The following is a 14,462-nucleotide window of genomic DNA, read 5'->3' as shown; positions in this document are numbered from 1 at the left end:
CTTATAAGCTTTTTTCACTGCCGACTTGATAGTAACAATGTGTATCTATAGTATGTTAATAATACAGTTGGATGTAGCAATGTTTTCTCTATTGTTAGCACGTTGACGTCATGGTGTCACCCCCACCCTCATGTAATAATTGACGATTTGTACTTAAAAGACTATTTAACTTTAATTAATCATTAATGGAACTGGCAAAAAGCACTTTTCTTCTTACATTTTGCCATTTTTTGTCTTGGTGTCACCCCCCCCCCCCCCTAAATGGTGTCACTCGGTGCGGTCCTCAGCCCCCCCCCCCCCCCCCCCCCGCCCCGCCCTCGTATTAACTAAAACGTAAAATTCGACATCAGACTGAGTAATTTTTTTATTAAACGTTGAGTTACATTACTATACTATACATGTAAAGAACCGTTTAATTTTGCTATCATTAATAATTTCATTTTACTTTAATTTAATTGGATTATTGTGATTGACTCTGTTCTCAGAAATTATAGATACTTCAACAATGGGGAATTTCCGTCATTTTATCGACATCTAAAAATATAAATATTACGTGGAGGCGACATTGATTTGACATGCCGCAAGCTCGCTGATGCATTATTGCCATGGTAACAAGCAATTTCTAAACGATCTTTTTTGTGTTTTTCTTACTCAGGTAACACTTGAGTGAGGTTCGTGTAGTTTTTTTTTCTCCTATTAAGTGGGATCAGAATGTGTTAGGTATCTTAATACTGTCCTAGGAAACGAATCATAACTTAATTTTAAAAACAGTCTCACCAAGAATTTCTAAAGTTTCTGGTATGGCGGAGTGCGGCACAAGGTACAGAAAAGGGGATCACGGTGTACGGCTTCTCTACGATGAAAAGCCAGATTCTTGTGATAAAATTCGGGTGAGTTTGTATTCACATATTAACATGTGCTACACCAATACCAAACGTCGATTTGCCAGAAAAAATTACCAGTTTCTCTTCCACGGGACATCGAGAACTGCGGCTAAGGATATTCTTAAAAACGGGATCGATCTCAGCAAAGGGAGAGAAGGGCGACACTATTCAAGCGGTGGGGCATTTTATTCGTATTTCAATTTTAAGTCCGCTTTAAAGTGGGCTAAACACGAGTTTCCCACAGACTTTGCGATTGTTGTGTTTAGGGTACCTAAAGAGCTTTTGGATACAAGAAAATATAAAGGTCTTACCCTTGAACCAGAATATTGGAAAGAAGATATGAAACTGTGTGAAAAAATATTCTGGTACTGCATGACTGGGTATAGAAGGTACACACGTATTGGGCGTACTCTCAACCAATACAACTTCATTGTAGCGCCAACCTGCAAGAACATACGAGGAGTCATGGAAAACCACAAGAAACCACGTTTTTTCAAGGACAAACAACAATTGTGTATTAGAGAAAGTAGTTATGCTCGAAAAATTGATACTTATGTTTGTGAAATTATGTTCTATAGTCCATAACATGTTTGGGTAAAAACAAACAAGTTCTTTCCTATTATGAAGTAATTATAGAATTTTTTGTCCAAACATTTTCTAACACTTTTACTTTTACTATGATGTACAGGTAATTTAATGTTATGTTTATTTTCTTGTTTAGTGCATTTCAATGCTTCTAATGCAGAGCAGGACAGTTACCCCAACCTCACCCACCCCCCCACCGACATCACACGGCATTACCTCCCCCCCCCTTCCCCCCGCCCTGAAGATATTACTCCCCTGTCCATTACCCTCTGCCTTTAGGACATTATCCACCGGATATTAAATACACTACGGATAGATTAAGAATATGTTAGGGATAGGGTCAAGGTTCTTGGGGAGTGAGGAGGGTAATTACTCTGGGGGTAATGCAGGAGGGAAATGTCTGGGGGTATTTGATTGGGGTATTATAAAGGTTTTTTTAATAGGAAGTTGAGGTGCTGACATTGTTTTACAATAAAGTATGTATTATCTTACTAATTCTCTTTTTTTTTAAAGTTTACTAATGGAGAGATATAACGAAAAAAAATGCTCCGAAAAGGTTCTAAAAATACGTAGAACTAGAAATAAAATTACTAGTCTTTAAAATACTTGAAAAATTGTTTATCACGTTTTCAATCGACTAATTACATTGAGACTTACATTAAATATCCCCCCCCCCTTTTTTTTTTAACCAACCCCTTTGCCCCATATTAACTTACCAAGATAAGTTCAGAATATACAAAGGGAAATAAATCTTTTAAAATAACTCTCATTTTGTTACGTTTCATTACTGCCACTTAATCAGACATTTTCCACTTTAAAAATACCCTCATCGATTTCCCCCTTAGTAAGTGAGATATACAACGAAAAATAATGTTCCGAAAAGGTTGTAAAAATACTTAGAAAGTTAACAGTAATAAAATTAAAAACATTGATTCTCATTGTACAAGAAAATGTGTCTTTTATATACTTGAAAAAAAAAGACGTAAGAATTTAATTAAGTCATGCATGTTGTAAGGTTATTGATTTGTAATATTTATAATTCATGTATGCTGTAATTTTATTGCTTTGTAATATGTATAAGTCATGCATGTTGTAATTTTATTGATTTGTAATATTTATTGATCAATAACACTGAGATATACATTAAATAACACACCCCCTCTCCCTTTAACCCCTTCACCCGATAACCAAGTTTCAAGATACGTTAAGAACATATCAAGGGAAATAACTATATTAAATTACACTCATTTTGTTACGTAGCATTACGGCCACTTACTAATCAGACTCCAACACCCTGAGGAAAAATCTTCATTGATTTTACCGTTGGCATTTATTTTATTAAACTTTATCATTAAATTATTATCTAATTAACATCCGCTATCCAAATATGTTTACTATAAAACTGTATTAAATATTACTTAGTCTTTTGTATATTATGTATTAGTTTTTATCATTGGACACTCTTAAACAAAAGTAGTTTTAAATCACATTTTAGTCGAAATGTAATTTAGTTTGAAAATATTAGAATTATCTCACATACTTTGTCAACAATAACTAGATTTATTTGTTTTAATTGTAAATAAAAGTTTCAAAATCCAAACAATGTGTACAAGATGAGAAGTTTGAATGGTAACTGCTGTCGCTTCCTATCTCGATAATGTGCACCGTCTATGCCTGCACTCATCACATGGGTGGTACCACTTTTAAATCACTGGAAATATGGCAGCAAAAATGACGCTTTGTCTTATAGGACTGGTAAGTAGGACACCAACCAGTTCTACGGCTCAAAAAAACCTGCATGAGCCATAGAACTGGTTGGTGACCTACTTACCAGCCCTATAGGAGCACTTTACTTAGACCAGTCCGGATGGACGGTTATGTTAGTGAGGGGGGGGGGGGGTGCATGGGTATGGATTCGGAACATCTGGAGACAATGGAGAATCAGGAAATAGGCTACAAATCTTACGAAGTTAAAGGGGTCCGCGTGGACAAGCCGGTAAAGCTCATGGTTGCTAAATCTTAAAGACTCGAGTTCGACACCTCGGGCAGATGAGGCTCATTAGCTGGGGACGGCCACTCTTCTAGGAGAGACAACTCCAAAATCAAACAATTGCTGCCCTTTTGTTTGTTCTTGGTTGGACAAAGGCTATGAGAAGCAAATTCAAAATGAAAACAAGGCTGTAATCGGAGTCAATGGCCTCAATGGCGCATAACCGATTGACAAAAATACTTAATTGTGTTGGATGGGATCCCTTCCGACACTAACATTGAGAACGAATATGAAGAAGAAGAAAGGCTAAATCTTCCTTGTTGTATCCGCGATGTTGCTGATTGATTCTTGTAACAAAATGCTTCTTGTTGTTTTTTTTTCTTTTTCTTTTAAATAAGTTGATCTCATGAACTAATTCTTCATGTATTTTTTTCTTTAAATAAAAAAATGTTACGATTGAGTAAAACCAAAATAAATTACTAAAGAAACAAAAGAATAATCTTGAATGAATCCGCTTACATTAGGTTTTCCCAGTCACCATCTGTTCTAAAATTATACATTTACCTGTAACTTAATCTTTCCGAAAGTGAAACTACCCGACAAATCACGTGACTCTGGTGTTGTTAATACTGAAAACCTGAATAGAGTCCTTGCAAACAAGGGACCTAAATCACGTGATACCTACGCCCGCCGCCACAGTGGTGTACACCAGACGTAAACACAATCAGCTGCTCACCAGCGCTGGACGTGTTCACCAGCGCTGGACGTGTTCACTGTATGTAAAGAATCGCGCCCGCGGAAAAGGAAAAATATGTTAAAAAACTTGAACTCTTAGGAATTGAAGATCCTTATACAGTTATTGACAGTTTCGTGGATAATATAAATATGTGGCCGAAATTTCTAAATAAAAATACTGTTAGTAATACCGTTTGCGTTTAGAGTTTAAGTAGACGAATCTGATCAAATGCAGTAATATATTATAGGTTATCAACTGTAGCAAACGTGAGACCACTTAACTTCTACGAAACCCACACTTCAAAGACTAATATAATCCATGGGTAATAACCAATCTGGGTTGCATGTTATACAATTTAAGACCTTATAATCCAGCAGGGAAGTGATCAGACACATTAATACTGATGTTCAACCCTCATGATGGCTGCCCCCACCTGTATCTAGCCCACAATAAAACCAAAGAGGAGTCTGCCCTGCCCTCCCCTGAAAATGTCTCACCTCCGTGGTACCCAGCCCCACAGAGATAGTATTTCTTATATAATTTTGACCCTCAGGGCCCAGCAGGGAGAACAAAGGGGAAAGTCCCACTGCTCTCCCCTCAACATTTCTCACCTCGATGTCATGTTACACATGGCTTATCAGGGGAAAGCATTAAGGCATTAAGAATCTTAACTCTGGACAGCTACACACTAGTATACTAGCTACACACTAGGTGCCTACTGTAAACTACTAGACTGTAGGCCCTATGTAGACCTGCAATTGTATCAATTGTAGACTGGGTCCATTGTTATTATTCTAAACCATCTCACTTATAATGTTTCTAGCTTGATTTGTTTCTTTTATAAACAGTGGATTTTAAAAAAAAAATTAGCCTAATCATTAACCAAATAATAATAATGTGGTTATTTGTTGTTGGCTGGTATGATCTAGATTGTACTACTAGGCTACAAAAACTTAGTATACCAATTACTATATATGAATTTGAATTTAATTAAACTCAGTCCAGTATCAGATACATATTGCTGTAAAAAGACAACAAAGTAGGTAGGCCTTAGTAATTTATTAAAGCCTTCTACTACAGTAATATCAACTACATGCTTGTATAAAGTTTTTACAATTTAATTTAAGTAGCAGATTCTAGATCTAAGTTTAGTCATACAATCTATTTCAGTTTCAGAAAATTTCGTTTGATAAAAAATGATTAGATTATAGAGCGAGATTTTAGATCTTAGAGACAATTAAATGCTTTATTAGGCCTATTATGACTACTTTTGATTATTATGGGTGTATTTTGAATCGAATGTAGATCTAAATTTTGTAATTAAATTTAAGTAAAGAAGTAGATTCTAGATTCTATGTCTACCCAGCGGAGTCAGTCACCATAAATCCAGAATCTAGATCTGTGGTCCGAATTTTGTTTACGCCATGTTTAGAGCTAGATTCTAGATCTAGATATTAAAACACTATTATTAGGCCTACAGCCTACTATTAGATCTTATTCTTCTTATTATTACTTTTGACTTTGTCTTTTATTAATAGTTATCTTTTATAATTAAAATGAAGTTTATTATTTTACTGTCCTTACCTGAAACAAAGTATCGAGAACTGCATTTGATCAGATTCGTCTACTTAAACTCTAAACGCAAACAGTATTACTAACAGTATTTTTATTTATAAATTTTGGCCACATATTTATATTATCTACGAAACTGTCAATAACAGTATAAGGATCTTCAATTCCTTAGAGTTCAAGTTTTTTAACGTATTTTTCCTTTTCCGCGGGCGCGATTCTTTACATACAGTGAACACGTCCAGTGCTGGTGAACACGTCCAGCGCTGGTGAACAGCTGATTGTGTTTACGTCTGGTGTACACCACTGTGGCGGCGGGCGTAGGTATCACGAACGGACGTGACGTCATATGAAAGGACTCTATACATGTACGGTAGAATTTGAAAACAAAGCGTTATGACGGATATCTCGAACACGTCAGCATACAGCAGATAACGATTATTGTAAGTTGAATATCTCTGTATCCACTGTAGGTCTATTGATTGTGCTATTACGCTGTTTCTGTTCAAAAATAATTAAATTCGCTGTCTTTGTTTACAAATAAGCAACAATGTTATGTTAGTATTACAACAAAGATGTTCATGGCTCTTGTATGATACAAATAGAACGATTAAGTTGTCTAAGTTCATAATTAGAAATGCTTAAGAATTAGACTACTCTTCATTGGACTCACTCTCAGCAGTTCTCTTTTATTGGTCCTCTACGATCTACTTAACGATTTTTAGATCATTTTAATTATATATGACATGACTTTTAATCTACTTATTTCATATTTTTTTCCCTTGATGCAAATCTATACTTGCTATTTATTTTTAGAATGTTTAAAACAAACAGTTATATAAGTGTCAAAAGAAAAAAGAAGAATTGGGCGTGGGTGGGGTGGTGATCTATTATTTAGTCTAGTGATAGCTAAACACCCAGGTAAACATGAACACTAGACCCGACCTCACAATAGCTCAAAATACTAGCTCTATCACTAATATATATATATATATATATATATATATATATATATATATATATATATATATATATATATATATATATATATATATATATATATATATAACTCCCCTATTTTAGGAAGGTACCATTGTAAGTGATCTGTGAAATTATGCCCAAATACACATGGCACCAACTAAATAAAGCGTTTCCCTACTCTTATAAAGTGAGGCGCGATCTAGTTCTAAATGGATGTACAAAAGCTTTTACAGAAATTTAGGTTTCAAAATACACTTATAAATATTTGTTTATAATTAAAAGATTTAATAAGGAATAAACAAAATAATGTATAATACTACGATGTATTAAGAAGATAACACATATTGAAGCGTTGAAAATGGTTATTACGTTGAATTTTCAATTACTCTAGTTATTTCCCATGTTTAAAAATGAATTTACTAAAGGGATAAAAGCACTACGTACTTTCCAGAAATGTTATAGGAACATTTACACTCGTGGTAATCGAAAAATAATAGGAAACTTCATTAATATAAATATTTATAAAAGTAATGTAAAATTACGTATCAATTCAGTTGTGGCAAAAAATAAAAAAATAATTTTTAATTTAAAATTTAAGTTCGAATAAGAAACTTGCCCTGTATAAGAAACATAACTCGATGACTATCAAGAACTATCAAAATTAATTAATAAGAGACTTATTTTAAGGAGAGTTATGAGCCTATTTAAATCTAATCAATCGTAAATCAGGGTTTTATTCCGAATCAAATGGGTGTAGCTGTATTTGTTCTGTCCTATTGTTACAGGCTATTAATATTTCTACACGAGCATACCCGCGCGGTAAGCATACGCCTCTGTTTTATTTTCGTTTTATTTTATTTGCTGCGACTGTAAATATTTTGCTTTAAAACACTATCAGTAGCTGGTTAAGACGACTATCCTCACCCTCCCTCCCCGACACTCCCGCGAACTCCCTCCGTAAAAGCAGCCGTCCGTGACGACAGTTTACAGACGACAATGAATAGTTATGGCAGAAATTACTACCTCCCCTTTTTAAATCTCAATTATCTGCCCCTACCCCTAATAGCCGACCCGGCTCTACGATTGTAAACATTCGGGGTGAACCACAGCTCACCTAACAGGTGGCTAAGCTGCGTGATGTCTTCTATGGTTCCCATGAAGAGAATTATATATATATAGATTAATGTGAGTGTCAGTTTTGAAAGTAAAGTTAAGGTTAATTAATAGCCAGCCTAAATTAGCATAATGAATTCTTAAACAGCACTATAAAACAAAATGTGCTCAGATTTGAACGGTTGTTTTTTCTCTTCAGGTGATATTTTATTTAAATTGGTAAACTGGGGTGGGGACAGTTGAGTTACCTTAGGGAGGGGACCCCTATTCTATTGTGTTGTGTACCTGAATGTGTGATCGATTAATTGATTACTTTTAAAAAAATATATTCATGCTCGAAAATATATATTTATATTATTTTATTATTATAAGTAGAATATTGAAATGTAAATTAATTACTGCATGAAAAAAAATGTAAACCCGATTGGTAAGAAGTTGAATGGATCGAATCTCGAATTAGCAAGAAGCGAAAGCATGATTAATCCTATGCAATTCCACCTGACTCACGAGCATTGCCTGAGACGATAATTACCGTCATCGATAGATGACCGTCTCACTTAACCATCGACAGATAATCAAACCCAGCACAATCTGAGTATTAAATATATATATATATATATATATATATATATATATATATATATATATATATATATATATATATATATATATATATATTAACAAAAAATAACTCCTAATAATCCTTATTTGCTTGGGGTTCCCCTATGTATGACATCACCAGGTAGACCAACTCTTCACCTGTACAAAAATCAATCGAGATCTAGGTTAAAAGATTGCGTAGATCCAATAAAAATACCGTGGGGTTTTTTAACCTATATTTCATTATCTATTTTTAGACAACGATCTAATACAGTAAAAGTACAGAGCAGATAAGATTTTTTTTAAATATCACACGACACTAACAAAATATAAATACAAAAAAGGAAATGAAAGTGTAACTATACAATAATAAATACCTGCAAACAGATGACTATCTTGTGCAGACTAGAATTTCTATTTCTCTACAATAGTAAGGCTTTATTACATTAGAACTGTAAGGCTTGACTTTAAACGAAAGCTAAACTGAAAAAGAAACCTAATTATTTTGCTTTAAAATATTGTTTTATATACCTTGTATAACAAATACGGTGATACGGATACCAATGAAATAATTACAAATACGTATTTATGTAGTTTGATTACGTAGAACATATCAGATTGAATTTTATAATTATGTAAAATAATTATCAAAATGACGTCACACACGGGAAAGGTGTCAAAAAATGTTTGTTATGATATGTGAAGAAGAGGGATAGTGGTTTTATAATAATAAAGTAGCATTTTGTTTCATTAAGTAAGGAAGCGATCATTTTTTTTTAATCTGTATATTCTGTGAAACATGAGGGGTTGGTTGGAGTTGTGATATTAATCTTTTGGGAGTCGCTTCTTCGCCCAACTTGTTTTTTCAGGTAACGTGTCGTCCAGTCAATGACGTCACCCACGGGACAGGTGGCAAAACGTTTATGAATTTGTGTGAAGAAGAGGAGTAGGGGTTTTAAAATTAATAACGTACTATTTTCTTTCTTTAATTAAAGAAGCGATCATGTTTTCATCCGTACATTCGGTGAAACGTGAGGTGTTGGAGTTGTGACATTAATCTATTAAATATTTGCGTGACGTCATGTACTGATTACAGTTAGCACGGACACTAATTGATCAAAATGAATAACTATACACTATTACAAACAAAAAATATTTGAGCTTACTTATATTGAACGATTCGTAAAGAACGGGTTTTCCCGGTTTTTTTCTGTTCTAAAATTAGACATATTACGGCTAGGCTTATCTTTCCGAAACTGAAACAAGAATGAATAAGGCGTCTGACTAAACTGTTTAGAGGTATATAAGGCCTAACTTTTTCTTTAAGCTGAATTGTAAAACTTTTCGCAGTGATGGATTATTCTAACAAGCTAACTAGCTTCAGATAATATTTACTTGTAAGTTATATAATTGTGTGTGATTATTAAACTGTTATTAGTTTTACCCTAAAAAAATAAACTACCAATATTTTAATTATATTTTTCGATAGACTGAATTGAATTGATTTTGTTTACAGTGTACTACAAGAATCTATGCTCAAAACACCTATTGAAATGGACGGCTGGATACCTGTAAACATACGACGCCAGAGACATCAAGCACCAAGAGCCACTACTCAAGCCTCACACATACACCTACATTCAGCAGAAGGCATCGACATGGCGACCTACCACTTTGAGATTGAGCGTAAGTTCGCCAAGCCAAACCACCAACTGCTCTACCACGGAACTTCCCTAACATTCTCTGCGTCCATTCTTCATGAAGGCATCGACTTAACTCAAGGAAACCCACAACAAAACTATTCACACAACTACGGATTTTATTTATATTTTGATTTCCAACGCGCTTTAAGTTGGGCGAAAAAGCGATTCCCAAAAGATTATGTGGTTCTGATATTTCAAGTACCGAACATACTCTTAAATTCATCAATAAACAAGGGTCTACTTCTCAATGCCTGTGACGGGTTTATGGAAATGGCATTATGGAAGACCATTGTCCAGTACTGCCGTTCAGGCTATACTATCAATACCTGGGTAGAGATGGTTCTAGAAGACTTGAATTTCATACAAGGACCGGCGTGTTCCAATCTTGGGCCGTTTCTAAAACGAGGCAAGGAGCCAAAATTCTTTAAGACAGACGGTCACGTGTCTCAACAGATTTGCATCAGGAAAAATGACTACGCTAAAAAATTCGAGGCAATTTCGGATATTTGTGGAATTGTTGCCAAAACATAGCTTGGTGCATGCAGATATAAAATAGTTTTTCAAAGTGCTAAAATTTGGCATAATCATAAACAAACTAAAAGCAATCAACATGATATCAACTAAAACTTCAGATGGAGATTTTGATAAAACATAAAGAGTTGTTCAAATGATAATAAATGTATGTGCTATTTCTAACATGCGGATTAGGTCTACACCTAAACTTATGTATCTCAACTGAAAGAGTGACACGATTGTTTGCTCAAAGTCCCTATGATTTTCAATTGATAACAAAATGTATATAATCCTTATAATGCCTTATACGCGGATTAGGTCAAAATGGACTAAACACAAACCACTTAATCTCAACTTAAATTTTGACAGTACAATGAAATATGTATATAGTCTATTTTATTCATTCTCAATTTTATAGATACTGGCATTGCTGTACATACATATTTAAAGCTAGGAATATGCTGTGATAATGTTTTAGCTCAAATCTAAAAACTTATCACATGATGTTTTATTATGATTATGTGGCTTTTGTTCAAGTAAAATGAACTTTTAGTCACATACATGTTCATATTTATACTGATCATAATTCTATGTATGAGTCTTTTTCAAAGCAATTTAACATGATGCAAACATAATATATTTGTTGTATTGTTTATTGATGATGTATAAAATTATATTTAATTGATTTATTTAAAAGCAATTATGTATATTTTTACATACTTAGCATTATCAAAAACAAAGAAGCATTAAAATGAATTTATTTTGTTAATTGTTATTTGTGTTTTGTTAAAAGTTGTGTTTTACTGTCTTACAGAGAAAATAGTATCATGAATATATATAAATGGCTATTTTAAATTTGCCTCGGGGAAATATTTTATACACACACACTTAATCCACCCAGCTCTGATTGGTAACTAACTCACGTTAGGGAAAGTATAGGCGGCTGGGCATAGTTGTGAACACTATTTCCCTTCATATGCCGAGGTCACGGAAACAAGTGAGCTCTATTTCATTTGTCCAAACACCCTAAGGTTCGAATAGATATTTAAATTATTTTACCCAATACACATTGCTTTTCAATTAGAGCAAGACAAATATGATTAGAGCCAAACATTGATAAAGAAGAACAGGTAAACAAAAACGTCAATAAATTGTTTAATGTATAGCTATTTAAATGATCGGGTGTATAGTTAGTTCACGGTGCTTTTTTTTTTAAATGATTATTTACAAAACTTTAGGGGATCGGTGTTAGTGGAATCTATTTAGAGTTTATAGACATTAAATGACAATTTCACACTGATACTGCTTATAAAGTAGTGTATTAATATAATGATTTTACACACGTGTATATAGGGCTGGTAAGTAGGTCAGCAACCAGTTCTACGGCTCAATAAAACCTGCATGAGCCATAGAACTGGATGGAGACCTACTTACCAGCCCTATAGTCAGTGCGGTCAGATTAAGAATTCACACAAATTTCGCGTAAATAGTCAGTGCGGTCTGATTACGATTTCACACACATATGCCCTATATAGTCAGTTCAGTAAGATTGCGATTTTACACAGATTCCTCGTATATAGTCAGTGCAGTCAGTTTTCGACTCCACACGCATATCCCCTATATAGTCAGTGCAGTCAGATTACGATTTCACACATAAATCTCTTCGGCCATGTCTTGGGATCCATCATGCAATCAATGTCCGCCATTTTCCAGTCGTAGTAATCCCACAATGTTAAACAATTATCGCTTAATCTGTCCTGAGGCCTCCCTGGCGCCCAGTCAAAGAACTCTAAAGATTCATTACTGTGTCTGTAGACCCAGTTCCCTGGGGAACTAACTTGAGAACCCCCGATAAGAACAAAGTTAAACCCGGAGAAGTTCTTGACGAAACTCTGGACGAACGAGAGCTCTTCGTGGTCGCCGATTTCTGCAAGGTTTCCTCCGTATGCCTGGCAAGTTGCCTGTGCTACGGCTGGCACTACAGCTGGGTCATCCCGCGACAACAGGTAAACTGACCCGTTGGACACGGGGGATAGTTCAAACAGAGACTCCATCGTCTGGTTCATTCTTTGATTCCAGACATCAACAAAACCAGAAAAGTCATTTCGTAACGTTTGTAATTCCGAGGTTATTTGTAAAATCGTGTTTTTTAACTTCAAAATTTCAACGGCTAGGTCATTCACATCAGTAGTATTGATATATACATTCGCAGTTTGGGATATAACTAAGGGATGTCCAGTTAAATCCAATCCACTGGCGTCACATTTGTAAAATCCAGCTGTTGTGGATAATGGATACATCCAAGTCACACTGAGAAAAGATTCGCCAATAGCGTTAATCACACCCGATACGGTAATATTTTCCTCGGGAGCTTTGTTTAAGACACCACTAAAGGAGTCTATCAAAGCGATTTGTTTAAAGTTTGGATCACTTGTGTTCACGGCGCGCGACAGTGTCACGCTGACCAGAGACGCCATGTTGGATGAGCTCCCGGCCGGAAGTGTACAATTGATGGCCAGATTTTCAGTGATGCCAGGTTGTATATTGGCCGGTGTTACATGCAATGTCAGGCTGTTGACTAGGATAGACAAATACATCACTAGTTAGTCATGGCGAAAAGCCCAATCAATAAAACGAATATAGCTTTGACATATTTTTTTTCTTTTTTTTTTCTTTTGTATAACTCTTTTGTTTTTAGTAATTATAGAAGAAACTAACTGCCTTGTATTCAAATAAAAACGTTGTGAATAGGATAAACTTAGAAGAGTTTGAAAAATGGAAAAGAAACTTGAATATTTATATATATATATATATATATATATATATATATATATATATATATATATATATATATATATATATATATATATATATATATATATATATATATATATATATATATAAATATATATATATATATATATATATATATATATATATATATATATATATATATATTTATATATATATATATATATATATATATATATATATATATATATGTGTGTGTGTGGGTGTGTTTGTGTGGGTGTGGGCGTGTGTGTGTGTGGGGGGGTGTGTGGGGGGGTGTGGGGGTGGGTGTGTGTGTGTGTGTGTGTGTTTGTTTGTTAATGTGTTTTGTATTTAGAGATAAATCATGGTTTCTCCTAACATCCTAACATATTAAAACTAGTATTATTTATTAAACTTGTTTTTGAAAAAAACAGCAAATATGATAATGAGAAATATATCCTGGTTACCTGTGATTAGCGACAATGACAAGAGAAAGTTGACCGCTAGTAGCCTCATGTTTCCGTGTGTCAGCTGTCAGTACTAGTCTCCTGAAAGTTATCGAGACAAGACCTGTGGCACATGGAACAAACACCACGGGTCTATAAACTTGTCAGGGTGTAGATCTATTGTCCTTCTGTTAAGCAATATATTTTTTCCTCTCTATTTAGTCATATAAATTTTTCTTTCTGTTTTTAGCCATAGAGCTACTGCAGGTGTGTGTGTGTGGGGGGGGGGGGTTAAGTTACACCGACACAAGCTCAGAGTGACACATTTACAACCGTGTGTTACACTGTGTTATCAGGTGATATGTGGGGTCGTTTTGTTTTGTTTTATTAAACACAGAATAGACGACTTAGGAGGGTTTTTTTTTTCGAAAATGCTTACGGAAGGTAGAGATTCTGGTTAGGGGTGGTGGTGGGGGGGGGGGGGAGGGTTTAAACATTCTAGTTTTAGTCATATCTTAAACGTGTGTAAGTCCTAGATTAAATCATCTGGGTACGGCGTGGTTAGGTGGT

General features: G+C 34.6%; 2 protein-coding genes across 2 annotated transcripts; one reads left to right on the top strand and one right to left on the bottom strand.

Moving 5' to 3' along the window:
• The first annotated feature begins 9,736 nt into the window (after positions 1-9,736).
• Positions 9,737-11,340, top strand: LOC131934580 (uncharacterized). Its single transcript, XM_059290640.1, has 2 exons — positions 9,737-9,855; positions 9,975-11,340. The coding sequence occupies exon 2, from the start codon at positions 9,991-9,993 to the stop codon at positions 10,690-10,692; it is 702 nt and encodes a 233-aa protein (XP_059146623.1). The 5' UTR covers positions 9,737-9,855; positions 9,975-9,990; the 3' UTR covers positions 10,693-11,340.
• Positions 11,341-12,295: 955 nt separating this feature from the next.
• On the bottom strand, positions 12,296-14,019 carry LOC131934589 (uncharacterized). The gene is made up of 2 exons (XM_059290649.1): positions 13,914-14,019; positions 12,296-13,252 (listed from the first exon to the last, which is right to left on the bottom strand). The coding sequence occupies exons 1-2, from the start codon at positions 13,960-13,962 to the stop codon at positions 12,309-12,311; spliced, it is 993 nt and encodes a 330-aa protein (XP_059146632.1). The 5' UTR covers positions 13,963-14,019; the 3' UTR covers positions 12,296-12,308.
• Between the last annotated feature and the right edge of the window lie 443 nt (positions 14,020-14,462).

This window comes from Physella acuta, unplaced genomic scaffold, assembly GCF_028476545.2.
Source record: "Physella acuta isolate Inbredline_101_S28 unplaced genomic scaffold, ASM2847654v3 ptg000112l, whole genome shotgun sequence".
In the NCBI taxonomy this organism is placed as follows: domain Eukaryota; kingdom Metazoa; phylum Mollusca; class Gastropoda; family Physidae; genus Physella; species Physella acuta.
This window is presented reverse-complemented; position numbering and strand designations above follow the sequence as displayed.